This window comes from Oryza brachyantha, chromosome 2 (assembly GCF_000231095.2).
Source record: "Oryza brachyantha chromosome 2, ObraRS2, whole genome shotgun sequence".
NCBI classification, from domain to species: domain Eukaryota; kingdom Viridiplantae; phylum Streptophyta; class Magnoliopsida; order Poales; family Poaceae; genus Oryza; species Oryza brachyantha.
In genome coordinates this window covers 24,228,347-24,253,853 of record NC_023164.2, presented here as the reverse complement: position 1 = coordinate 24,253,853, position 25,507 = coordinate 24,228,347, and the positions used below count along the sequence as shown (strand labels likewise).

The following is a 25,507-nucleotide window of genomic DNA, read 5'->3' as shown; positions in this document are numbered from 1 at the left end:
GTACAAATTTTTTGTGACTCAAGGTATAATGTATCTTAACGTACCATATTTTTTACATTAAAAAAAGATGGTACCTTAAGGTATTTTTTCAAAAATGGTAAAAAAAAACTCTTAAATTAGAGTTGATTTTAGGATTTTCTTCATCAAAATTTATTTTCCAACCTTAACTTTTATATGGTTAAGAATACATATATAAAAAAGTTTCATTCATAAGTTATTTTTTGTTTGTAAATCTGTCATTTGATAAAAAAAAATGCCAAGCAATGGCTCCATAGGCTTGCATGTGCCACGCGGTGAGAACCTAACACAAAAGAACAATAAGCAAGCGTTCCTTCGATCACTGCAGTAAGAGAGCATGCACAAGAGCTGTTTCAACAGACAAGAAAGAATTGAAGTCATATTGACGGGCAAAACTTAGAAAAAAAAAAGAAAGAATTGAATTCCCATCACACAAAAACACTTATGTGCACTTCTTTTTTCAGTTAATACATTATAATTGAGACTTTCTCAAGATATACTACCCGCCATTAGATACTTTTACATGCGTCAGCTTCGACTCGACTGCATTCTCTCCGACACAGAAGAGTAAAAAAAAAGTATGTTAACAGTATGTGTAAAGCAGGAAAGTCCCGTACTCTCATGATCTCTGGCTGGGAGAATCTGCTGCGCCTGTAGGGCAGAACCTGTCATCATATAATGCTTTCGTGTTGGCAGCTTTCCAGATGGGCAGGCGCCCAGCTTCCACGAAGGCCACCGAGACCACCATCTAATCTATACATCCTGTATCTTCTGTTCTGCATCTAATGCTACCAAATCGTTTTGATTTCTGAGCTTGCACATTCTAACTTCTAAAAGAATATCATCATAACCTATATCATTGATCCTGGAAATTTAGATCCATGTCACCAGTGTTGTCATCATCGTCGTCGTCAAGGTAATCCACAGGCAAACCTGCAGGGCGCCGTTTTAATTTTTGGAAGATTTCATCAAGTGATTCAGGCGAAGAGACATTTGAATGTGGAGCAAATCCTGGATCTTGGCGCAAAGGAATGAACTTCTTGGAACCCATATTAGCTTTGAAGTTCTGAAAACCGATCTTCATTGTAGCCCATGTTTGCGAAATTCCAGCTGATGAGCTGACTGGTGCACCAGTATTGGACCGTTGTTCAGAACTCCCTTCCTCAAGCAAAGATACAGAAGTTGACGAAATTTCCTTTTTCAACGGCTTCACTGGCTGTCTACTCTGTTCTCTAATAGCTGAATACTTAGTAGCAATAGTTTCTCTGTTGTTAGCATATTTGGATTGACCTACTCTTCCGTCAGCTCTAGAGGAAGTAGCTCCTGATTTCATCTCCATTGAATTTTCAACCTTTGTACAATGTAGTAGAAAAAGAATGGGAAAGGAGAAATGCCAGTAAGCAACATAGTAAGAGATAATTCAGTCAGAAACAATTTAGTATTTGTTAGATTTTCTCATTATTTAACCAAGTTTGTGAATGCGGGGTAAGCATTTGTGCGAACCAATGGTACCTTTCCAGATTCAACATCCGTGTTCACATTATTGAAATTTCTTGCCAATGGGATAACCTGCTCCCCCACTTTACATCCTTGTTCAATCCAAGACCTCTCTGCAGGAAAAATGCATAAATTGCTTCAGTGGAACATGCTTCTCAGAGAATCAAATGGAGTACTTGCCCTAGATTTTTCAGTGAATATATCAAACAAACAGTTTCACTAAACCATCATTTTAATCAAAGCCACAGAGCCCCCAACAATCTTGGTAGGCCCAGTTTTTTCAGCTTAAGTTTGAGAAGAAATAGGAGAAGTCCTAGTGGATGCGGAAGGGGCAAGCAGTAAGAAGAATAATAACAGAGGTTAGTATATGATCTAAATAGAAAGTAAGAGCAGGAATCTCCCCGGACAAATCTAGGCAGTTCATTACCTTTCTGCAGAATGATCACTCCAGATGGATCAAAACCATCCATATCCTCTTCCTCACGCTGGAATTTGAACCTTTTCCAGCTTCCAAAAAAGTTAATCACACGTCCAAAGAAGTTGCTCGCAACCAATAGTGTATAAACAACCATAAATAATGGATATATCCTGTTGAAGCCTCTTCCAAAGAAAGGAACTGCATCATCAATGTTTCCCATTCTCTAAAACACAAGATCCGTTCAAATATTATCAGCTAGTACAAGATATTGCGGTAATAAAGAGAAGAGGCAGAAATTTCCTTTACAATATTAACTACCAACACTTTCAAATAACAAAAGAATATACCACAGGTAATTCAGTAGAACTGCGCAACTATCACCTTCTCAAAAGTAGTTTTAGCATCGCCACCAAGTCGAATGAGATTCAAGAAGTTATAAGAAATAGGAGGTGCATATCTTGCAACCATTCTGCAGAATAGCATTTGGTGCACAGTGTAGAATGAGTTGAAGAGCTTTGGCAAAGGAATAAAGTCAAGTATGAAAAGGAAAACATAAAAAACTTACGAGCAGATCATAAGCAAACTGACAGAACTGGTTTGTCTCGGAGTGAGAGAATAAAACATTAACATCCCGATCTGAAATAGTGAGTAATAAGTGCAAATGCACATATACATCAATGGGACAAATGCAGCAACCTGTAAACAAATGAATTTTGTGAATCATGACACAAGATTGATAACATACAGCAATTGTACATTCGTGTGGCACGACAGGGGTAACTCCATTTTTCGAAAGAAAATCTATTTATAAAAACAAAAGGAGAAATAGAATATCATGCTTTGATACAACGGATGTAAAAGTCTATTATATTCATTTGTATCAGCGTACAAGTGTTTTCCCCTGTAATAAATTTGTTTGTATTAGCATAAAAGTGTTTCCCCTTGTACTAAATCTGTTTGTATCAATACTCTATACTATTCTAAAAGAAAGTAATAGCAGTGGCAGTGAATCTGCCATTCATCAACTCTATTATATGTATTGTCTTACCAGCTACTCCTTTATGCATAAAATACTACAAAATAGTCCTATATAGGTTATATTTTTCATCTCTAAAATACAAGTTGTTCAAAAAAAAATACTAACATGCGTATAATTCATATTTCTTCGTAGCAAAGCACATGTATTTAGCTAGTTAGAATAAAAAATGTTAACCAATGGGAGATAAGTACACAAAATTGGTGTGGCATATACAAACAAATTGTCTAAGTAATCGCAAGTAACACACTACAGTAAGCATTACAGAAAGTTAGGAGTAAATGACAATATTGCCCCGTAAACTGGATGTGAGGCAGAGACAATTTAATAATTACACCCGATTTCTTACCTGAACCAAAACCTCCTGCTTTCCTACAGACTTTATAAGAATGGAAAAAAGGGACAAATCAACACCACTTGGAAGCAAAGTGGCTTCAGCCAGCAGTATAGCAGCTGACATACAGCCAAGAACAATAGCAAATCCTTTCTGGAGCTGTTTCCTCAGAACACAGCGCCAAATGAACTCTGACAATATGAAAAAGTATTATGGAGTCAATCCCATCAATTACTTGTCAGCCATAAGCACTAAACTGAATTTACTAAGAATCTTTGAAGTATGAAGTGTACTAACTAAGAACATTGTATCTCTAAATTCATTGTAAGCCATTTTGACTAGTAAATAAATAAGGACAAAACCTATTAAAAAAAGTTAATGTAGGTCAAAGAAATACCCATAGTGTCCAAAAGGGAACCCAGTGTGCCCGGTCGACTTTCCCTGAAACTTGACACAAATTTCCTGTATAGGGGGAAAAGGAAAATAAGTCCATACTGCTTGTCATCAGATCTCTCATCTGACAGGTATAATCGATTTTTAGAACATACTATTGATAAAAAAATTTCAACCAAATCATGGAGATTTTACAGTCAAGTCAACAAACAGAAGCATCTAGAGCAACAGGATACCATCAAACCAAGTCCAATATCAGTACAGATTACCATTGTAGCCAATACAATAATCTAGTCAAACCTTTGCAGAACAGTTGAAATATTCTGTTTGTACATAATTTCCCTTTTTTCCCTGTTTAACCAACCAACTAACCCTCCTACAGAACAATGGGCATATCACTTGCATTACTTGTTCAGGCGAATTTGACAAGTGCAATATCCTTGTGGCATTACAAACCCCAAAAGGTAAATGCCCCAATGGCCCCATGTACAGTATCTGTCTATGCTCCTTTAAAAGAAGGTTGTAGTGATAGTGAATCAGCCACATATTATCGTTGCAAACTTTGTAAATCACCCCTTGACCTTCTTAGTATTAAGAAACAATCAGATCTAAATGGGTGGCCACATATAAAATCAAATTAAAGTGAATATTCCATATAGACAAAAGATGTGTAACACATTTCATGGATAATGTATTTTTATTTATTTTAAGAAATATTATAACAGCAAAGCGTGGGCATTTAGCTAGTTATGAACAAAATTGCGGGATTATGGGAAATAAGTATTCAATTAGTGCATATAGGATAGTTCAAAGATGTATAAATAAACTCACCATCCATTTGCATCACGTCGTTCATAATTTTTAATGGTGTCTTCTAGTTCAAGGGCTTCCATGACATAAGTCATATATTCACTGTGCAATCATAGCAATAAAGTAAAACTATCATTTAAATAGGGAACCGGTGATACACTTCAATACTGTGTATTCTAAACAAATATGATTTATTATCCTTCAAATGTGCATACAACCTGCATTTGTCATACTTCACATTACTAAAAGAAATGTGAACTTGTGAATAGCAGCTATTATGATCCAGTAGTTTATGAGATAATACCTTTTACACCTGTAGTACTCCTCATGAGCCCTCCTAAGTTGACGTCGAAGTGTAGCCATTGTTTTATCATCTGTATCATAGTCCATATCATTTTCGCCTAATCTTCCACCGGAAGGCTTGAAAGATGGATCATCCTGCAGCTGAAATGGACAGAATAAAAAATTGTTGTTTAATGCAAATTTTTAGGTTCGACATTAAGTAATGCTTTTGATTGCATTGGTACCATTTGAGATAGCATTTTGTCAATAATATCCATATAAGGCCTTAAAAGGTCACGCTTTGACATTTGATTGGAAGTGGCCTGAGCAACCTGGAGAAGGAAAAACAATTAAGAAAATTCCAACAAGTACAACATCGGTTATTTCCATTTGTTAAGAAAAAAATACTTACAACAATTGCATTTGAATATTCTTGATGGGCATTATCAAGCTTGAGAGCCATCTTTGCTACTCTATGAGAAAGTACTTTTTGTCGGTGAGTCCAGTCCGCATTTTTCCAAATGTTTCGTGGGATTTCACTCAACCCAAAACCAAGAAGGAATGCACCAGTGACCAGCCCAAAGGTATTTGAACATGCCATAGCAAAGCCCACAATACCACCATCCCTGCCAAAATATTTATTGCAGATAAAGAGACCAGGTTTTACAGAATAATAGTTTAAATGAAAGCAATTTCTCAAGAAGCAATCTCAAGAGAGGGAAACACAGTGCTTGTTGGGAAGGGAAGTAGTATTTGTTCGTAGCTAATGGTAGCTTCAAGATATTACACAAGATTAAATTTATAGATCTGATGGGTGTGGAATATGGATAATAACTGATAAAGTGAATGTTAGAACGTACCATGCTCTATGCATCACTAGAAGCAGTATGAGTCCAAAGAGGCCAATGGCCCCCACAATTGAATAAAAGAGAAGGTTCATGTGAACACTAGTCTTCAGCCTTTCTTTAACAGTGAAATCTCCAGCATCTTCATAGCCTTGAATAGTAGGTACTACAGCCCTGTTTACGGAGACATGTATATAGGCATTGTTTACAGAAAACAAGGATAAAATTGTTTAGAGAAAATAAACGCCCTGTTTACGGAGACATGTATATAGGCATTGTTTACAGAAAACAAGGATAAAATTGTTTAGAGAAAATAAACATTAACACTCTTGAATTATAAACACCATTGCAAGCTATAGAACAACATTAGCACACCCAATAAAATACATATAGTCTAGAAATACTAACACAAACTAGTGCCTAATTAAATTACTAGCCAAGAAAGACATTGGGTTGTCCTACTGCAAATAGTATAAGCCATTCTACAGGAACAGCATGAGCTTTAAGTAACATGAAAGATCAAACAAACAATATATCACGTGAGAAGGCATTCAAAGAAGGGTTGTTCAAGCATCCTGTTGACAGATCATGCAGTACAACTGCAACATAATAACTTTCAAGTATGGACTTAGTTTAGTTAAAAGTCAAACAAATTGCATTGATACCAAAAGAATGATTTGCTAAATCACTGCTCTGGCAACTGTAAAGGAAGAAGCATATCAAAATAAAGGAATCATGCGTTTTGAATATTTGTAAAGTGCTAACATATTGTTATTAGAAACAATCTATTGTATAGGGGATGCGTGTCGATAGCTGTTGCAGATGGCTTGAATGATAAGAAGCATCACAACCATGGGGGCAATGATGAAAGACATGTTGATAGTGATGAATTAATGACAGTATACCATGTTAGAATAAATGTGCTCCAATATGACCAACTCCAAAAGAATCCAATGCCACTCTTCTCACGGCCAGTTAATGTCTGCAAGTTATTATGTAAAAGTCAGACAAAATGAATTAACGACATCATTTTCTAGTAGCCTAGTGCTCACATAAAGTTCCCTGCGTAGAAACTGGAATATTTAATGACAGGATATATATATATATATACTGTTCATTGGTGTTTTAGTTTTTTAACATACAAACATCAAAAGTAAGTTATCTATGTACAAAGCGTTCCTCTGGTAAGAGTTTATATGACTTCAACAACATGACAATTGCAACAAGGACTAGTTGTCAGGAGTGTGCCCAGGGAGACTCTCGCAAGCTAATTGGGGTCAGGCATGCCGTATGCACTTCTCTATGGTACCTATTTGGGGTCCAAATTAATCATTAATGATGCATATGCAAGAACTATGTAATGAATACCTCTCTGATAGACGACAGGACGAACCTATTTACATATAAATTATCAGACCTCATTCCGGTGACCAACAGGAACAATTTAAATGCGTGATTCATCAAAAAATCACTCGTCAAACACCCCAAATATAATGCCCTAATGTGCTTTAGTCATAAAGCAAATTGGCAAAAATACTAAGACATGCAATCAGCTATTCCCGGAGCGGATCTAACCGCACCGGCGTAGAAATTGGGGGATCCAGGCAGCGCGAGGAACGTAATCGAGAGGGATGAGAGATCTAACCGTCCAGATGTCCGCAGGGACGAGGATGATGAACGAGAGGGAGCAGAACCAGGCGTAGCCGACGGTGGCGATGACGTAGCGCGGCACGCCCGGGCCGGCGAAGTAGCGGAGCGTGACGGTGACCATGCCCAGCGTCAGGGGCAGCGATATCAGGTAGAACACCCACATCTCGCCGCCCTCCGCCTCGCCCTCGCCGCCGCGGCCGGCCGGAGGAGACGCGCGTGCAACAACGGCGGTCCGAGCCGAGCCGGGTGGAATCGGGGGCCGCCGGTTCCGAAGCTTCCCCCGCGTCGCACGCTAGCGCGCGGCCGCGTGGGCTGCGAGATCGTCGCCTCGTCTGTCTTCCGGAGAAGTGGAGCTGTGGAGGCGCACGCGGCGAGGGGGCACGAGCGCGGGGAGGGGAGAGGAGGAGGGAAGACGCTGGTGGTGGGCTCGCCGTGCCAAACCGAGACGTTTGTTAGAAAAGTGGAAAATGTCGGTCCGAGCCTCCGAGGGGAGTAACACGCACGCAAAATCGGATGTATTCCTCGGGTGATCAGCCTGTTTTGTTTGGAACTTCGCTCGAATTTTAAGCAAGAAAAATGAACGCCATGGCTGAAAACCATCAAATTAATTTCTAGTATGTAGAGTATCTTCTTTGGTTTGGGTTAAGGTAGTTGACCCTGCTAATACGAATGCTTGACCTCGATTCGCTAAACGAATATGGTACTCCAACGGCAGGAAAAACGAGTCTTATACTCTTATTTTAGATAACGGAGTCTTATACTCTTGTATTACAATAGAAAATACAAGTATGTATGCATGACTTAAAGAAGAGCACATAAATGTAGGACGGGATATAACGGTGACTCGCTAAGCTAAGAATATTCTATAGGGTGCTAAACGAATCTTCTTCAGGTAGCATAGTTCAGTTTTATGGTGCCCCTATTCGCAGAAGTCACAGGCAATAGTAGATTCCTCTATAATCTTTACCTCTCTCTCTAAATAGGCCGTGTTTGTTTTAGGCAAGTTATACAACACAGAAAACGTATTAATAGATTAGTATATAATTAATTAATTATTAATTATAAAAATTTAAATAGATTAATATGATATTTTAAAGCAACTTTTCTATTAAAAAGTTTCGTAAAAAACACACCGTTTAGCAGTTTGGAAAACGTACGCATGAAAAACGAGGGAATCTAGATAAGCAAGAGGGACAACTGAACGTGGCCATAGTTTATATTCTTGCTGATTATAAGAATATAGTCATGACCTTTAGAAAATAAATTAAAACCTAAAAAAATAGGAACATCATTCTTTCGGATTATCACCGGGTAGCTTCCCACCAAACGTTTATCAAATTTTGTCTACATATGCTAGATATGCATGAGATTGGTATAAGCGGAATAGAAATGAAAACATATCAAATACATTTGAAAACTAGTTCTATCATATTCGTTTTTATTTTTTCTAAATCAGAATCAGAAAACCCGAATAAAAAACAGAATCAAATATTTCAGAATACAAATATGTATTGAATATGAATCAAAACGGATATGGTGATAAATATTAATCAGAATATAAAAACCCTTAAAGTATGATTCATAGAACATCGAAGAAATATAACTTGTTATTTTTTCTAACATAACTCATCAATATTTCCAGATATAAGCAATTAATAAACCATAACATGAAACATCCGCCATGTCCGTGGAGTTGTGGGGGCGTACTCGCGTGGAGCTGTAAATGCCTGGATTGTTTGAAGGCAGTCGGGCATAACCAACTAAGGTTAACGATGGTTGGGCCGTTATGATGGACTACTTTGGGTTGGGCTAATTGAATTAAATGGTTTATGTATTAATTCAGAATTTAGATATCTGAAAAAAATCCAAGTAGTATCCGATCATTTTTTTTGATTCCGACGGAATCACTCTTACTATATTCGCTTTTATTTTCAAAAAAAATCTAAATTCGATTCCGAATTAAAAAAATTTTCGAAACTTTCATCCGAATCCAAAGAAGGTTCTAGACCTAGAAGAGGAACGAGGATGAGAGCGTTCCCTAGTGGTCAGGATCTAGGGGATGCGCATGGCACCTCCATCTCCAATGATGCCCGTTAGTGCTTTTCATCAACCCTACGGCTGCAATTGCGACATGCCTATTTGGTCACGCCGGTGCATACAGGAACTGCTGGTGATGGTTGGGAATGGCATGGTCGATGCAGTAGGATAGGCGACGATGACAGGTTAACAGAGGCTCACACAAGAAGGCTATGGTACCGATATGTTGTTGATAGGAGAGATCGTATACGGTGGAGAGAAGGTAGGGTAGTGGGTTTACTATTTAGCAAGTGGCTTTAATAAAAAAAAAGGTGGCTTTAACTTGCTAAATTTGGGTTTAGCGAGCCGATAGTAGGTATATTGGGCTATTCGTCTTGGAGGAATAATAAAGAATTGGATTTCTAGATAGTGTAATAAAAGTAAAAGAAAATTTTCTTTTCTATACCATGTAGAGAGGAAGTATATGAAAAATTTCATCTCTTGACAAAATTTATATATGGATTAATATAAACATGTAATCCTATTTCTGTATTAAGCCATTATCTACACTTTTCTTGTTTATGTGTTAAAATTTCTTCAAAACGAATAGATACGAAGATCTTTAGAGGATATCTTTTTCTTCTGGCTTACTAAATTTTAAGTTATAGAGCCATTTGGAGAGGCTACTAGAGATACCCGAATGCTCACTCTTATATACCAACTCTGAACTGAAATTTGATGAACCGCGTGTACAGCAAAATGAATTACTACACACTGCGAGCGCCGCCGCACCGCACGATATAAAGCGAGAAGAATTGAAGCGGTACCAGCACTTCACCAGTGCAGGATCGGGACACGAGAGAAACGAATCTTGCATGCGGTACGAGACAGAGTATTATCAAGTTAACAACATCTTGATAAACCAAACTTTGATCTCCGTAGATTAGGGAAACAAAACTACAGCACGCCGAATTGCTTATTGGAAAGCAAAACTAGAGGATTCCATTTGCAACTTCGCACGCTGCGGGGATCGATCTCCTCCTACTCGACGTTGACCTGGAAGACGTCCCTGCGCTGCTCCTCCTTCACCTTGGGCACGACCACCTTGAGCACGCCGTTCTTCATCTCCGCCTTGATCTGGTCCATCTTGTACACCTCCGGCGCGAGCTCGATGCGGCCGCTGTACCTCGGCGGGGCGGCGCCCTCGTCGGCTTCCTTCTCGCCCTCGCCCTTGATCACGAGGCTATTCTGCTCTGCCCACACCTTCACGTGCTCCTTCCCCAGGCCCGGCATGTCCACCCTCAGATGCAGCGCCTCGTCGTTCTCCTTGGCGCTCCACCCGCGGCGCAGCGTGGCGGTGGCACGGCCGGCCGGCGATGCCAGGTCGTCCATGATGCTTAGCAGCCGCCCCAGGCTCTGCGGAGCACCGAACGGATCACGAAACACATCTGCCAGAAGTTGAGAGATGTTCAGTTACAGCCAATCGACGGAATAAATTGGTGCAAACGAGAAATGGCGTGGACGAGCTTGACACGGCGAGAGATGACGACTACCTGAGAAGAAGGCGGGCACGGGGGTGTCGCCTGTGCGGCGCCTGGTCTCGTACTCGCGGCCGCCGTCCTCGTCCGACTCGTCCCTCTCGTACCGACGAAGCTGCGCGCCGGTGTTGTAGCCACGGGAGCCGCCGGCGACGGCCACCGGCCTGAGAGCGTAGGCAGCGCCGCCTGGGGCTGGCGACGCGGCGAGAAGCTGCTCCACGAGGCGGAACAGTGGGATCCTCTTCGACGCCACAATGGAAGCCATGGCTCTCCTCTGCTCTCGGTGCGTAACTGAGCTTCTCTTTTGGATTCTTGCGCTAAGAATGGCGCCGCCGAGAGGATAGAGGATGCTACTTATAACGGCGGCAAATCTTGGAGAAGAATTCAGAAGTTTCCGGAAGCCGCAGCTGCAAGCAAGGCTGGACGCTCGCGACGGGAAGGTTCCAGAAGGCGCGGGAGAGCCGCCTTCAGTTATCCGGTGGGACGCCTCATCTTGGGCCTCACGTATAACCGACTCAGATGGGCCGATATCTACAGGCCCAGTAAAATATCCGGCCCGTTTAAGTCCCATCCGTTTGCTCCCGATTAGATCCCTTGCCAAAACCATGGAATACCGAACTACGCACCACGGCAACCGTGTCAGATTGGGGATCGACGAGGGGAGGGGGCGGGGCGAACGCCATGGACGAGGAGGAGCACGAGGTGTACGGCCAGGAGATCCCGGAGGACGGGGACATGGACGGCGCGGACGTCGACATGGCCTCCGGCGGGGATGATGCTGCGAAGGTCTCCCAACTCCCCGATCCGCGAATCTATGGTCTGAACCTAACCCTAGCTCCGAGAAGCTGACCGTCCTCTTTGGTTCTTGCAGCTGCAGGAGCTCGACGAGATGAAGCGGAGGCTGAAGGAGATGGAGGAAGAGGCCGCGGCCCTTCGCGACATGCAGGCGAAGGTTGCCAAGGAGATGCAAGGTGGTCCACCGGGTCTGCTCGCTGACTACCGAACTATCTTCTGTTTTTCTTGTTGCGATCTGCTAAGTTCATATTGCCTGTTTGCCTCATTCAATCTATCGTGTGAGGATCTGTGCTTAGCGTAGGTTACTTGACTACTTTTCAAGTTAAAAACTTTTCAAGGTCCCGTAATTTCAACTAACTTGGCGTGGTTAGATCGATCGGCCGTAAACACTTGAGTTGTATCTATATTGGATCAAGAAGTTAAATTTTTATTCTGTTCCCAGTGCCCTATCAAGGGTACATCTGAATATGTAACTTGTGCTAACTTGTCCCACTTTACAATCTGCTTAAGTCCTGGCTTTCTTCATTTTTATTGTTGTTGACCATGTCCTTATATGGATATACACATATTATTACCTGCTAGTCCATGTGGCTGGGATACAGTTTACCTACCCCTATATCATTATTGAATGTATATCTGGACAAGCCCTGAAAGTTTTGGATTAGGATTTGCTGTAGTTTTCACTTGAAATAGTTACTATTATATACTATTTATGTCAACTTGTTGTTGTCCAATGTAGTATCTGATTTGGTATTTATCTTTCTTGAAATAGCACTTCACCACTTCAAACTTCTTTCTGAATGAGCCTTGACCCTATGTTGGATTTCCGGCATTTTCAGTTTTCTGGTTAGTCAATACTCATTGCAACTTCTCTAATGTTATTACCCTTTTGTTTTGTAGGAGGGGACCCTAGCGCGTCTACAGCTGAGGCAAAGGAGCAGGTGGATGCTCGATCTGTGTATGTTGGAAATGTAAGAATTTATAAGGACCTCTCCCTCTCTCACACACGCACACACAAACAAAAAAAAAAGGTCTGTAGCGAGCATCATGCTTATACCATGGAAATCTGTGAGCTACTATATCATTGCACTGATAAGTACTACTCAAATTTTCGCACTAAGTATGGAGTGTTGGTACATAGATATATATACAGTGTAAGATCTTGTTAGATATTGTCTGTTGGTTTCTTGCTAGTTGAAAGAGGCCTTAATTGCATTTCACTTAGCTGTAAGGTACTCCCTCTGTCCCAAAAAAAACGAATTCTCCGGTTTCCGTGTCCAACGTTTGATCATCCGTCTTATTTAAAAATTTTTAGGAAATTAGAAAAAAATTAGTCACACGTAAAGTACTATTCATGATTTATCATCTAATAAAAACAAAAATATCAATCGCAAAAAAAATTTAAATAAGACGAAGAGTCAAAAATTGAAGGTAAATAGTGAAAAATTGGTTTATTTTGGGACGGAGGGAATACTTGTGCCAAACTGTAGCCCCCCTGCCCCTCTCTCACCCCACCACCACCACCACCACAACACGCATACACCCAAAGAGTGCTTCCGCTAAAGCTCACCTAATAGCCTGCCTTATCTCTGCTCCTTTTCTCAACTTCCCCTAAAGCTCACCTAATAGCCTGCCTTATCTCCTAAATAGTTCACTTCCGCTTGTCTTAAATGTCAGAAGACATCATTCAAGCTCACACAGTTTGGGTACCATTATTCATTTTAATCCATGCTTAATGCCATGCATTTGAACAACAAAACATAAAAATGCCATTCAAAGTTTTGTATTGTTGTTGTGATTTTTCCTTTGTGCTTGCTGACACTCTGTTGCTAACGGTAGTACAAAGTAGTATCTTATATGTCTTTATGGTGTTCTATCATATGTCTTGTTTTTCTGCATTGATTGAATAATGGTGATGGCCGCAGGGTAGTATGCTGTGATCAAGCCTTTCTGAACATCTGCCCCTATTTAGTATTAGCTTAGAAAGAAAAAAAAGAGAGAGAGAAAAATTCCCTGAAAAAAATTTAAAAAGAGAGAACAAGCAAAAGAAAAAAAGAGCATGTGCAAAAGGAAAAGAAAAAGGAAAAGGGGGAAAACAACCATGAATATTCTAGGATAGGTTATATCCTTGAAGGAGCAAAGGAAGTCTAGAAAGCTGCTGTACACTCCTTGGCGCTTGAGACTTGAACCTGCGTATGATGTGATGTGATTCTTAACGACTGGTCCAATGAGAATCATCAGAATTGTGCATAGGTATGACATATAAGCCTAATATTAGGGAGCCTTATTGTTGACTTTAATCTTTATCTTTATATTTTCTTCCATCCTTCCTTTTATTCCTTTTTTACTTATCTTATGATGTCAAAGCACATCCATCTTTCTTCTACATCCCCCCCCCTCCCTTTCATTGACCTTCTGAATTATTTTTATGATGTTTTTGTGACAGCATAAATGCGATTATTATATTTTGGGGATTACATTTATCTTCAATAAATGCTATTGAAGGTCATAGTTTATATGAAGACTAACAGCATTTGCATGCTTAACAAAAAAAATTCTTTTAACTATGACATCTTAGAAGTCCTGCAGTATAGACTGTACAGTAGTATGATAGTCCAGAAATTGCATTGTCCAAGCAAGTTTCTCTTGTTAGGATGTTAATATGCTTCCTCTTGCTTCAGTATGTTTCTCACACTCCATTTGTCACATCACAAACACAGCTGGCATTTACGATTGTAATCCTAGATTAACATCATATATACATATAATGTTTCCCTTGTAATTTTTCCAGTTTTTTAATTGTTAGTTATCACCCAAAGTGTCGTCTGACCAGGGTTAGCCTGAAACACCCTTTAGACATTGATTTTTTGTTTACTTCAAATAAATTTCCTCACCTTCTATGAACCATGTAAAATTTTCTATCAATATTAGGCATTGCAATTTTGTATTGTACTGAGGTGCTTGTGTAGCACAGTGAATCATTCGAAAGTGTTAAATGGTCCTGTGATAGTAACCAGTTAAAATCCCAATATTAATATCAGCTTGTCTTATACTGCTGATAAGATCAATTTATGAGCATTATTTTATTTCTATGACCAACTCTGCAAGCACAAACTGATTTCTAGTTTCACATGTACATCTAGTTGGCATTCATTTTAATGATACAATCATCTACTGCAGGTTGATTATGCATGTACCCCAGAAGAAGTGCAGCAGCATTTTCAAGCTTGTGGCACAGTCAATAGAGTGACGATCTTAACTGACAAGTTTGGACAGCCAAAAGGTTTTGCTTATGTGGAATTCCTCGAACAAGAAGCCGTCCAGGAGGCATTGAATTTGAACGAATCTGAATTGCATGGCCGTCAGATAAAGGTGCAGAGATAACCAATAGATCCTCTGTGTGATCTGTTGGATTCAAAAACTCCTTTTTCACATGTTTTTGCACTCGCAATTTACTCATCTTTTTTTTGTGCTCAACAGGTGGCACCGAAGAGGACTAACGTCCCTGGGATGAAGCAGCGTCCACCACGTGGATACAATCCTTATCATGGTTACCCATATAGATCATATGGGGCCCCATATTTCCCACCTTATGGTTACGGGTGAGTTTAACTTTTTTGACAATATAGATGTCTAATTCTTTGTCTAGTGTCTAATCTATAGTGTATGATTGTTCAGGAGAGTTCCCAGATTCCGCCGTCCAATGCGCTACAGGCCATACTTTTGAAGGACGAGGTTTTTATGAAGTGAAACGCAGCACCAAGCGTAGTCACTAGTCAGCCAAGTTGGTTCCAGAAATAATTCTACTATCTGGTATTTTAGTTGGTTCCCAGTAGACGTGCTGGGTGAATGTTCACACCCCGCCATATTCCATTTTGGTATTATCTGCTTATCTGTATCATGTACCATTGGCCCTGCTGTACGCAAAACGTAGTATTGTTATTTTATTATTATAATATACCCGCATCATATGATATTGGTTTGCCATATAGCCCGTCTGGATATAAGCATATGATTCTGATGACTGATCCCGAGTGCAAGACTTTCTAACTTCATATGGATGCCAGACACGCATATAAACTATATATGATCAATGGATGAATCAAGTTAATAAAGATATCTTACGTATGGAACGTAGGTAAGATTCGTCCAAACAAAAATTATTGTGATCAATGGATAAATCTAGATAAGTGAACGGAGCTAAGATTCATCTAAAGAAAAATCATTCTAATCCATAAATGAACTCTTACCAAAAATCTTACGATATACATCGAAGGTAAGATTAGTCTAAGAAAACATCATTGTGGCATGAGACAGTTGGGGGTGTTTGGTTGGATTTCATAATTTGCCAAAATTGTGGCTAGGTATTTTAATCAAATAAGCTACTGTTTCCATATGTCACACTCACATATGTCAACTGCTTTTGCAAAAACTTGTGTCTAACAAATTCGACACCACAAAAACTATACGGCATGCTACACAATGTTTACAAAGTGAAGCATCTATACAAAGTTTCAAACATGCGTCATATAACCCGGCCAGAAAAAAACAACCACATCATATCTAGTGTGTAACTATGGCTTCATAATGATTTACGCTGCCTTTATAACAATCATAAGCTTAACAGCATATAAATAATTTAAAAAATAATCTATAGTTAAAACTTTTATGTATTAGTTCTTATTAATTTAGAAGGAATTGTCGTAAAATAAATAAAACCCCAATCTACTTTAAAAATAAATTCTAAAATTTACTAGTAAGCCTAAGCAGAAAAGTGCAAAAGGATGGAAGGCGTGGAGCTTCGTACGGCTACGTGAAACATAGGAGTGAATATTTGACCGTCATATTTACAAATAAAAAATAATTTATAAATAACACTTATATATATATTTTCTTAGCGATATAAAAGTTAAGGCTGAAAAATAAACTTTGATGAAAAATCTCTAAAGTTAACTTTAAATTTAAGTTTAAAAATTTAAATTTTAACTTATAAGAAACAACAAGAAATGTGAAAATCACTGATCACGTAGTTGCCCTGACTTACGCGTGTGATCATCCCGTGCTAGCCCGTCTGAACCCTGTGTCTGTGTGTAGGATCCTGGATCTGATCTTGCATGCAGCCTGCTAGCTACAGTACGCTTCCAATCTGCAACTACTGCAGCTAGCATCACCGGGCGAGCCCAGTGCCAGCGCCTGCTGCTGCTCGCCGTAAAGTACGACGCTGTCTCGTCGCCGTCCGATCCGGGCTCCCACCGGGCCTGTAGCCCTGTACCAAATGCCAGCCATGGCCATGCCATGGATCGAAATCTACACTGGTGTTTTGCTACTGAGAAAAAAAAAAAAAGCTGTTTCGCTGTCAGCATCCGTAGGCACGAGACAAAATTTTTACTTGTCACATCAGACATTTGATCGGATGTTAGAAAAGGTTTTTTATAAGAATGAAAAAAACGAATTTCATGGCTGGCATGGAAACCGCGAGACGAATTTTTAAGCCTAATTAATCCATAATTAGCGCATGTGTGTTACTGTAGCACTTATAGCTAATCATGTACTAATTAGGCTCAAAAGATTCGTCTCATGATTTCTCACATAACTGTGTAATTAGTTTTTCGATTTATCTATGTTTAATACTCTATTTAGGTGTCTAAAGATTTGATGTGATGTTTTGTGAAAATTTTTGAAACTAAACGGGCCTTAATCTTCTTCTGCCGCCTGGCCCAAACTAGGATAAATCGTGGCTGGTGATCTCGCATGCCTAAACACCAGCGTGTGGATGATTGACGACATATTTATAAATAAAAAATATTTTATAAATATAAATTTTATATGTGTTTGATTTAAAATCTAAGGTTGAAAAATAAATTAGAATATTTTAAAAAAATTACTCTAAATTTAAATTTAAAATTTGATTTATAAGCATATGCAGATGTAATTCTCCCATCGGATATGAGATGAAAAAGAGGATATGGAGATGTAATTCTCCTATCAGAGATGAGATGAAACAGATGAGCTGAATTTTACTGTTTATTGTAGCGGTGGTCGCACAGCCTGATCACTCAGTCACTGTGAGGCAGGCCGTCCCAGCAAGTCGATAAGCTTTAGCAATCCTAGACACTATTGTCAACCGCGAGTTCCAACAAAAGAATCTTGAAAAGTTTAGCAAAGCAAGCAGACAAAAGAATGGCAGGTGAGGTGAGGACACATGGAAAAGATTAAACCGAAAGCGAAAAGAACATGGGCTTAGGTTGCAAGAGGACAGACATCCCGTTCTGAAACCACATTTAAACAATCCTAATGCCGGTGTTCATTGTGGATTTCCAGAAAGCTCACAGCCCTTTTCCATCCTTTTGAGTTTCAGACTGGCCTAATCAAGAAGGATCCTATAGCCACTGCAAACTGCAACATTATTTGCCAGGGATGTCCCTATAATAGTACCAGCTTGGTGTAGTATTTCTCTTCTAATCTCCTTTTGTCTTAACTGTTGAGTTCAGTGCATAAGGACGCTTAACAAAACCACACAGTATTACAGCTATTCAGCCAAGCTGCAGAAGAGGGATCATGTTGTTCAGGTATGCTTGATCAGTGTGATTCCTGGATCAGTACAGGATCATACTTGATATAGCAGTAACATAGGAGTAATGCCAAAGATACGATCCTGACTCAATGATTTCAATGTTTGCACGGAATCGCACCCGGAAAGCATCAAATATTTAGCCAGAGGCATCCAATCAGACCTGACCATACCTCAAGATGGACTTACTCCGGTATATATAATAATCTGCTGGTATATATAATAACTAGCAGGGTGGCCCGCGCATTTACACGGCTAGATTTAATTTAATTTTAAGTTTCAACCATATATGTTTTATTCTTTAAACTCTTAAAAAATTTGTTTTTTTCTTCTTTTAATTATTAGCTATTTCACTTTAACACTACTAAATGTTACTCGCTTGTAATTGTTGTCTTCTTCGATCTTACCTAACGCCACTGCTACAACTATAACCTTAAAACAACATGCTGCTTAATGTGGCCTACCATCACAGATGTATGTCTCTGTCTTCTTCGATCTTACCTAACGCCACTGCTACAACTATAACCTTAAAACGACATGCTGCTTTACGTGGCTACCATCGCAGATGTATGTCTCTATTTCTAATTGATCTAGTTCTATATTTTGACTGTGTTTATTTAGCATTAAAGATTAAATAATTAATATACACTGAAAACAATTTCGACATATTAGAACATATGGAATAGCTTATTTGGGTCCTCATCCACTACCCTTCTACATTTTTTCTCTTTACTATTATTTACATGTTTCTCCTTACCATCATTTACCCTATCTTTTCGCTTTCGTTTATAATTATAAGCTAAAATTTGAATTTTTAACTCAAAAATTATAGTTGATTTTGGGGTTTTTATATTATTTATAGTAGGATTTTTAACTCTAGTATGGTGGCCCGCGCATATTGCGCGGCTAGCATCATTATAAATTGTAACTATACAGGGTTTCTTATCTTGATAATAATTACTTTTTAATTGTTAATTTAAACTTATTTTTTTTTCAAATTATATTTTTACATGCAACACCATTTACCTGTATTCTAAAGTATACATGTACACAAACTCTTTTATATAATACTCAATTTTAGATACTTCTAAATTGTATTTATATATTGATTTTTTCTCTTAATTTTTGCCATTTTTTACCAAAATTTTAGATTTTTCCAAATTGTATTTATATATGGACTCTTCTCTCAATTTAAATTATTTTAAAATTTTAATCCGAGATTTATTTACGCATGGACCCTTTTTTATTATGTTCTTTATTTTTAATTCTGAAATTAAATTTCTAACCTAATTCTATTTTACTGGAATTTAGATGTTTTAAAATTATATTTTTAGATGGACTCTTCATTCAATATCAATTATTTTAAATTTTTAATCCGAGATTTAGATTTTTTTTTCTAAACTTATTATGTATGGACTCTTGCAAGACGTGTACTTTCCTTGTCCAATTGATATTTCTAGATCTGATCTTTTATTTTTATCTCTTATAGAAACACTTAGATGAGATGACACGTGTAAATAAAAATTTATGCACGATTGATTTGATCTGTCCGATCAAATTTCTGACCGATTGATTCTTTTCTGTTTATTTCTGTCCGATTGATTTTTCTCTGTTTACGGCCGATCCAGTTGAGATCAATCTTTTCTCTTTCTTAGTCTGACTGATTTTTTTCTTTTTTATGATAGTTCTTTCTTTTTTTCTAATTTTTCATCGATTAATATCAGAAGACTCTTTTTTCTATTACTTTATATATAATATATAATAGATCTTTAAACTAAAATTTGATTTTTTTTTAATTGTATTTACACATAGACTCTTTTATTATTTTTACTTATTTTTAATTCCGAATTTGTATTTTTGATCATATTCATTTTATTTATAGATGGACTCTTCCCTCAATATCAATTATTTTAAAAATTTTAATCTGAGATCTAGATTTTTCTAAGTTGTATCGGTACATGGACTTTTTTTTTGATTTTAAATCCGATACGTATTTCTAATAGGATTTTTTATTACACATGGATTTCTGTTGTAATACACGGTTGATCTTTTCCTTTTTTTTTCTGTCGTCCGATGCTTCCTTTTTGTTTATCTCTTGAATAAACGGTTGACTTTTTTGCTGTTGTCCGACTCAAAAAGGTGATTTTTTTTCTCTTGTAATACACGGTCTTTTCATTGTCCAACTAAAAAAAACAATCCTTTCCTTTTTTTATTTTTCTTATTTTCTCTTGATTAATGTGAGATTTTCTATCTCGCGAGAAGCAACGTGGAGGCTACTTTTCTTGTTACTTTATAAGGGATTTTTTTCTCTTGTAATACACGGTCTTTCATTGTCCAACTAAAAAACGATCCTTTCCTTTTTTTATTTTCTTTATTTTCTCTTGATTAATGTGAAATTTTCTAGTTCGCGAGGTATAACGTAGAGATTTTTTTTCTATTACTTTATATTATATTTATATATATAATAGATCTGCTGGTATATGTGGGAATTGGGAATGCCCTGCAGAAATCAGAATCTATCAGTGTTGCAGTGGCAAAAGTTGCAGAGAGGCTCAGAGGCGTATGGGGATGCCAGGACTTGTTAACCTGCCTCGCAAGAGACAATCCATCTGCCGGTGAAAAAAGATCCTGCTTTACCAGCTACTACCGGTGAAAAAAAAAATCATGCTTTACCAGATACTAGTACCACATTGTTTTCAACCGTGAAATCAGTGGCCACCGTGGTCCGACCGGCCTAAAAGTGGAGCATTAGTAGAGCTTTTAACTGTTGGTTTGCATGTCCTGGGAGCAGCATTGACATGTAAATCAAGGGCATGCAATGGAATGCAGATGCAGGTACTCTCGCTTCTCCACTGCTCTCCCTGTCACGGCAGGCCACACCTGCTCACATCTTGTCCAATAGATGAGGCAGCAGATTGCCCATCTTTCGTTGTACCGTCTCTCTTCATAACACTCCCAACCAACAAACAGATCACACAAAGCTAGTAAAGCGGTACAGCACTACAGTGTTTTGTAGATTCGATTTAGGGTATGAACAGGACAGATGATTTTTTCACCATATCGCATTTGCATCTTCATGTAAACACCAAAGTTTACATCTGGATGTAGTAGTAAAAGTTCACTCCACATATCTGCAAGCTAAGTGATGATGACACACAGGCACACAGCACAACAGCACATCTACAAGACTGCAACGGCAAGCTTAGGTAGTACACAGCTTGAGAGAAAGAGATGGGCAGAGAGTGATGCATCAGTAGCAGGAGGTCAGGAACATGCAGGAGGGGTTCAGACTGAGCCCTCATGGTCATGGTGTCACGGTGATGGCGGCCAATCGAAGCCAGCGTAGCTCTCACTGAAGCCGCCACCGTAGAACCTCACCTCCAGGTTCTCGAGGCCCTGGCCGTCGTCCCATATGGCCTCGTCGTCGCTCCCGACGGCGTAGTAGTCGTCGTCGTCGTCGTCGTCCATGAGCTCCCACGAGTAGACGGAGGAGTCGTCGGAGTAGTCGGAACACTCCTCCAGATAGCTGTTCTCGAAGCAGTCGTCGACGCCGGGGCCGAGCACTCTCAGGCCGGGGTGCCTCTCCTGCAGGAACTTGTCGTCGACGGCCCAGCAGCCGCGGAGGTCGAGGAACCGGAGGTCGCGGCACCGCGCGAGGATGTCCAGCACCGCCTCCGTCGCGATGACCATGTACCCCATCTCGAGGTGCCGGAGCCTCGGCATGGTGCAGGCGATGGCGCGTGCCTCGTCGTGCTGGCACGCCTTGCCGGCGACGTCCGTCGGGTGCATCACCCGCCGGAGCCCCACCAGGGACTTGCAGTTCTTGCCGAACGCCTCTAGGGCGCGCGCCCCGATCTTGGTGCAGCTGCTGATGTCCAGGAACGTGACGTTGGGTAGCCTCGGCGCGACGCTCTCCACCGCCGCGTCGCTGATCTCACTCCGAGGAATCTCCAAGGTCTTGAGTGCCCGTGCACTTGCAGAAACACAACAGCAAAATCAGCATCGATAATCATTGCTAGTAAACCAAATGATTAACCACTGATTCATGATTCTGTTGGAGAAAAGGTAATTACTGAAAGTGGAATTACAGCATGCAGTAATTAATTCTGCACGTAGAGATTACTGAATCTGAGATGGCAGCAAGCAAGACGTGCAATTCAGCAGAAGAGAACGGTGGATAATCCACTGGAGAGAATGGGGGTACATGCATGTGCAGGACAGTACTTGTGCTTGTACTTGTGGAGTGCACAACATTTTGTGAAACGGTGATAAACCGCAACCAATAAAAATTGAAACTTTGGAAGGCCTCTGATTCTGAAGTCTAACTAGTGGCACCATGAGCTTCCGTAAAATTGAGCCTGAACTCTAAAGCTGAAGGTTTGTAAAAAAAATGGAATTTAACCATGAGAAATGGCGGAAACGCAAATTTTACTGTCAATAATTTTCTGAAACCAAATTTACTGCTTGCACTGCACTAGATTGATCCATGACCATGTCAGCTACTGACAGAAAAATGGCAATCACCGATCATTTACAAGCCATGGATTTTACATCAGAGTGCTATCAAAATGTTAGAATTCAACCATCCCAGTGAAAGAATCACTCAGAAAGCGATAGAAATCTTAAGACAATTCAGAAAGGAAAAAAGAATCACACGTACTGGTCTCCGATGAAGGAGAAGAGCGGGTCGCCGGGGAGGCCGGAGACGCTGATGCGGCGGCAGGAGCCGCAGCTGCGGGCGACCAGCATCTCCACCATGCGGACGAGCTGCTCCGGCTTTCCCTGCTGCTGCCGCCACTCCTCGATGTCGATCTCCTGCCAGCAGTACGGCCCGGCGACCACCCGGCTCCACGACTTGCACACCCGGGGCACCACCGTGAGCACCTCCCGGAGCGGCAGGTTGCGGAAGATGAGCCCCAGCGCGTCCGGCAGCAGCTCCTCCCAGCACCTGTACTCGCCGCACTCCCCCATCTCCAACTCCTCCCTCTCCCTCCCTCCCTCCCTCCCTCTCCTTCTGCACCGAAAAGGACCGTCCTTTACAATCTACACAGCATGGTTGGTGTTCTTCCAACCACCAGCATCAATTGCAGCAGAGCATACTACTGATACTAATTTTGAAAGGGTTGCGTGTTCACAATCCATTTCTGCTCCAAAACAGCCTGAATTTCTCGCTCCAACCAAGAACGGCGACTACAAGTAAGTGAGGGGAACAGGGGGAGCTTACCTTGGAGATCACTCAAGAATCAGAGACGCAGCTAAAAGATGCAGCTTCCTTGGAGCATATACTTTGTTTACACCGGGAGTGAGCCCAAATGAGGAAACCCCTATCCAAGAACCAATAGAGGAGTAAGATGTAAGCATCATCCAAAAGCTGGCAAGGCAAGGGAGCTTAATTAAACACTAACTAGAGACCCCAATCACAGGGTTCCATGAACAGCAAGGGCACAGATCTATAAAGAAGGCCTCTTGCAGCTGCAGGGATGGAAAGGGCTAGCTGGGGGCAGCAGCCAGCAGCAGCAGTATGCCAATTGATGCCCCCCATCCATATGCCATATACTTTTTCCACACCACGGCCAAACAAAAGGCACCAGGGGATATTTGTGGGGGGAAGAACACAAAAGCTCTAACCTTTTTGGTTCAAAGCAAAAGATAAGAACAGAGCAAGCAGAAATATATGTATTTCTTTCCAACACGAATTAGAAATGCAACTGTTCTAGGATTGCGAGTGCTTTATGGCCTGCACATTTTACTAGACTGGGAGGAGGAGAAGGTCCAGATTCCAATTAGGATATGCATGAGGTAACACCTGCTGAGGGAGGAGACTTTGAGAGGGTGACGCTGGGAGGCAGAAATGGCCAGGAGCAGTAGAAGACTGAACAAATCAACGTTGAAGCTTTTTGTGTTTGCATGTGTTCGCGAGAAAGAAAGCAAAAACGTTACTACTAGTGTGTGTATATGCAGGAATATGTGCGACTCTGTGCTTCTCGTTGCGTAATACTAGGATCTTCCCCTTGTCTTTCGTTTTCTTTAAATATATAATTCTGCCGGGCACTCTCGTGTACATGAGACCTCAACACGCATGTATTTACTGCTCCCTCCATCCCAAAGTGAAACTGTGTTTTACCCATGATGAATAATTTATAGATATTTTTTTATATACATGTCCACATTAACTGACAAGCAAAAGCATAAATAAATCATTGTAAAAAGACATAAAAGCAAGTAAAAATAAGTTTCAAAATTTAAGTTGGTTTATAAGTAATTGTAATTGTGAAAAAATGGAAATCTTCGTTTTTAGCCAACCTTACACATACCAAAGCAAAACTACAAAGACTAAAATATCAATTATCTTTTAAACTCCAATACAATTATTTAATACATTTCAAATTCCAAGGGATTCGTTCTTGAGTCTACCATACTTCAATACAATAATTATTAAAAGATGAAGTCTATAACAAATTTGGAGGTTAAAGTTGGAGTCTTTACGCGGAACAAAGCTTGTTTCTTACCTTCCTACCCACTCTCGGATTGTTTCTTTCCAAAAAAGAATTTGACACTCTACTAGCACCAAAACTTGGTAGTGTTTGCAACCCCCCCACCCCTAACACACACACACACAAAATACATATCATCGCGCTATTCAGTTTTTATATTTAATATCATTGACTTTTTAAATATATGTTTGACTGTTTATATTATTTAAATTTTTTATGTAAATATGAAAAAGACAAGTTATACATAAAATTTCTTAATAATAAATTAAATTATAACAGAAAATAATTAATAGTTATATAATTTTAAATATGATAAAATGGTCGAACGTATAACTAAAAGTCATATGCGTTAAATAAAAAATGGATGGAGTATTTGTTAAGTGTTGTGAATGTATGATTAGAAAAAAATTTCATTAAGTGTATTGTGACAGTATGTTTGTGTTACGAAAGGGCAAGTAAAATTGAATGGCGAGTGATCTAAATCTGAAATGGGAATGGTTCATTCACAAATTGGAAGAGAAAAAAAAAAGTGGGATTGCTCAAAGGCGCTGCTAATATTCATATGACTAAATTAACGTTGGATGGGAAGACCGAACATAGTATTGATTCGAAAAATATCATGATGTTCTATTTTTAATATAAGGATGATTATTCCAATTTCCGGTTTATGTATCTAGGAAGATGATTTATATTGTGATGTCCGTGTCGTTCTGTCTATTCGTTTGGTTCCATTCAATTTTTTTACAACAACTATGGGCTGGTATCACCGGCCTCAACTTTATTAATCATTTGCGAAAATAAACTTTACAG

The 25,507-nt window shown here is 39.6% G+C and overlaps 4 protein-coding genes across 10 annotated transcripts; 1 reads left to right on the top strand and 3 right to left on the bottom strand.

Moving 5' to 3' along the window:
- Positions 1 to 315: 315 nt before the first annotated feature.
- Positions 316 to 7,737, bottom strand: LOC102713986 (LMBR1 domain-containing protein 2 homolog A-like). Of its 2 annotated transcripts, none has more exons than XM_006647869.3 (14): positions 7,279 to 7,737; positions 6,539 to 6,615; positions 5,649 to 5,807; positions 5,201 to 5,414; positions 5,034 to 5,120; positions 4,811 to 4,950; positions 4,528 to 4,608; positions 3,701 to 3,765; positions 3,319 to 3,494; positions 2,499 to 2,629; positions 2,315 to 2,402; positions 1,943 to 2,156; positions 1,531 to 1,628; positions 316 to 1,369 (listed from the first exon to the last, which is right to left on the bottom strand). In XM_006647869.3, the coding sequence occupies exons 1-14, from the start codon at positions 7,444 to 7,446 to the stop codon at positions 875 to 877; spliced, it is 2,193 nt and encodes a 730-aa protein (XP_006647932.1). In that variant the 5' UTR covers positions 7,447 to 7,737; the 3' UTR covers positions 316 to 874. The 2 variants fall into 2 exon arrangements, with proteins under 2 accessions (XP_006647932.1, XP_015689542.1); XM_015834056.2 differs by lacking the exon at positions 7,279 to 7,737 and adding an exon at positions 7,002 to 7,076 and having other exon boundaries at positions 317 to 1,369.
- A 2,480-nt stretch (positions 7,738 to 10,217) lies between these two features.
- Positions 10,218 to 11,172, bottom strand: LOC102713714 (24.1 kDa heat shock protein, mitochondrial). Its single transcript, XM_006647868.3, has 2 exons — positions 10,853 to 11,172; positions 10,218 to 10,747 (listed from the first exon to the last, which is right to left on the bottom strand). Exons 1-2 carry the CDS (start codon positions 11,100 to 11,102, stop codon positions 10,341 to 10,343), a joined length of 657 nt encoding a protein of 218 aa, XP_006647931.2. The 5' UTR covers positions 11,103 to 11,172; the 3' UTR covers positions 10,218 to 10,340.
- A 262-nt stretch (positions 11,173 to 11,434) lies between these two features.
- On the top strand, positions 11,435 to 15,663 carry LOC102713444 (polyadenylate-binding protein 2-like). 2 transcript variants are annotated; one of them, XM_015833722.2, is made up of 6 exons: positions 11,435 to 11,623; positions 11,709 to 11,820; positions 12,533 to 12,603; positions 14,813 to 15,004; positions 15,113 to 15,234; positions 15,311 to 15,663. In XM_015833722.2, exons 1-6 carry the CDS (start codon positions 11,519 to 11,521, stop codon positions 15,357 to 15,359), a joined length of 651 nt encoding a protein of 216 aa, XP_015689208.1. In that variant the 5' UTR covers positions 11,435 to 11,518; the 3' UTR covers positions 15,360 to 15,663. The 2 variants fall into 2 exon arrangements, with proteins under 2 accessions (XP_015689208.1, XP_006647930.1); XM_006647867.3 differs by having other exon boundaries at positions 11,436 to 11,623; positions 11,709 to 11,808.
- Positions 15,664 to 21,174: 5,511 nt separating this feature from the next.
- Positions 21,175 to 24,224, bottom strand: LOC102713165 (F-box protein FBW2-like). 5 transcript variants are annotated; one of them, XM_040520559.1, is made up of 3 exons: positions 23,428 to 24,224; positions 22,864 to 23,217; positions 21,175 to 22,176 (listed from the first exon to the last, which is right to left on the bottom strand). In XM_040520559.1, exons 2-3 carry the CDS (start codon positions 23,172 to 23,174, stop codon positions 21,516 to 21,518), a joined length of 972 nt encoding a protein of 323 aa, XP_040376493.1. In that variant the 5' UTR covers positions 23,175 to 23,217; positions 23,428 to 24,224; the 3' UTR covers positions 21,175 to 21,515. The 5 variants fall into 5 exon arrangements, with proteins under 5 accessions (XP_040376493.1, XP_040376494.1, XP_040376496.1 ...); XM_040520560.1 differs by having other exon boundaries at positions 22,864 to 23,527; positions 23,609 to 24,224; XM_040520562.1 differs by having other exon boundaries at positions 22,864 to 23,527; positions 23,616 to 24,224.
- Positions 24,225 to 25,507: the final 1,283 nt, after the last annotated feature.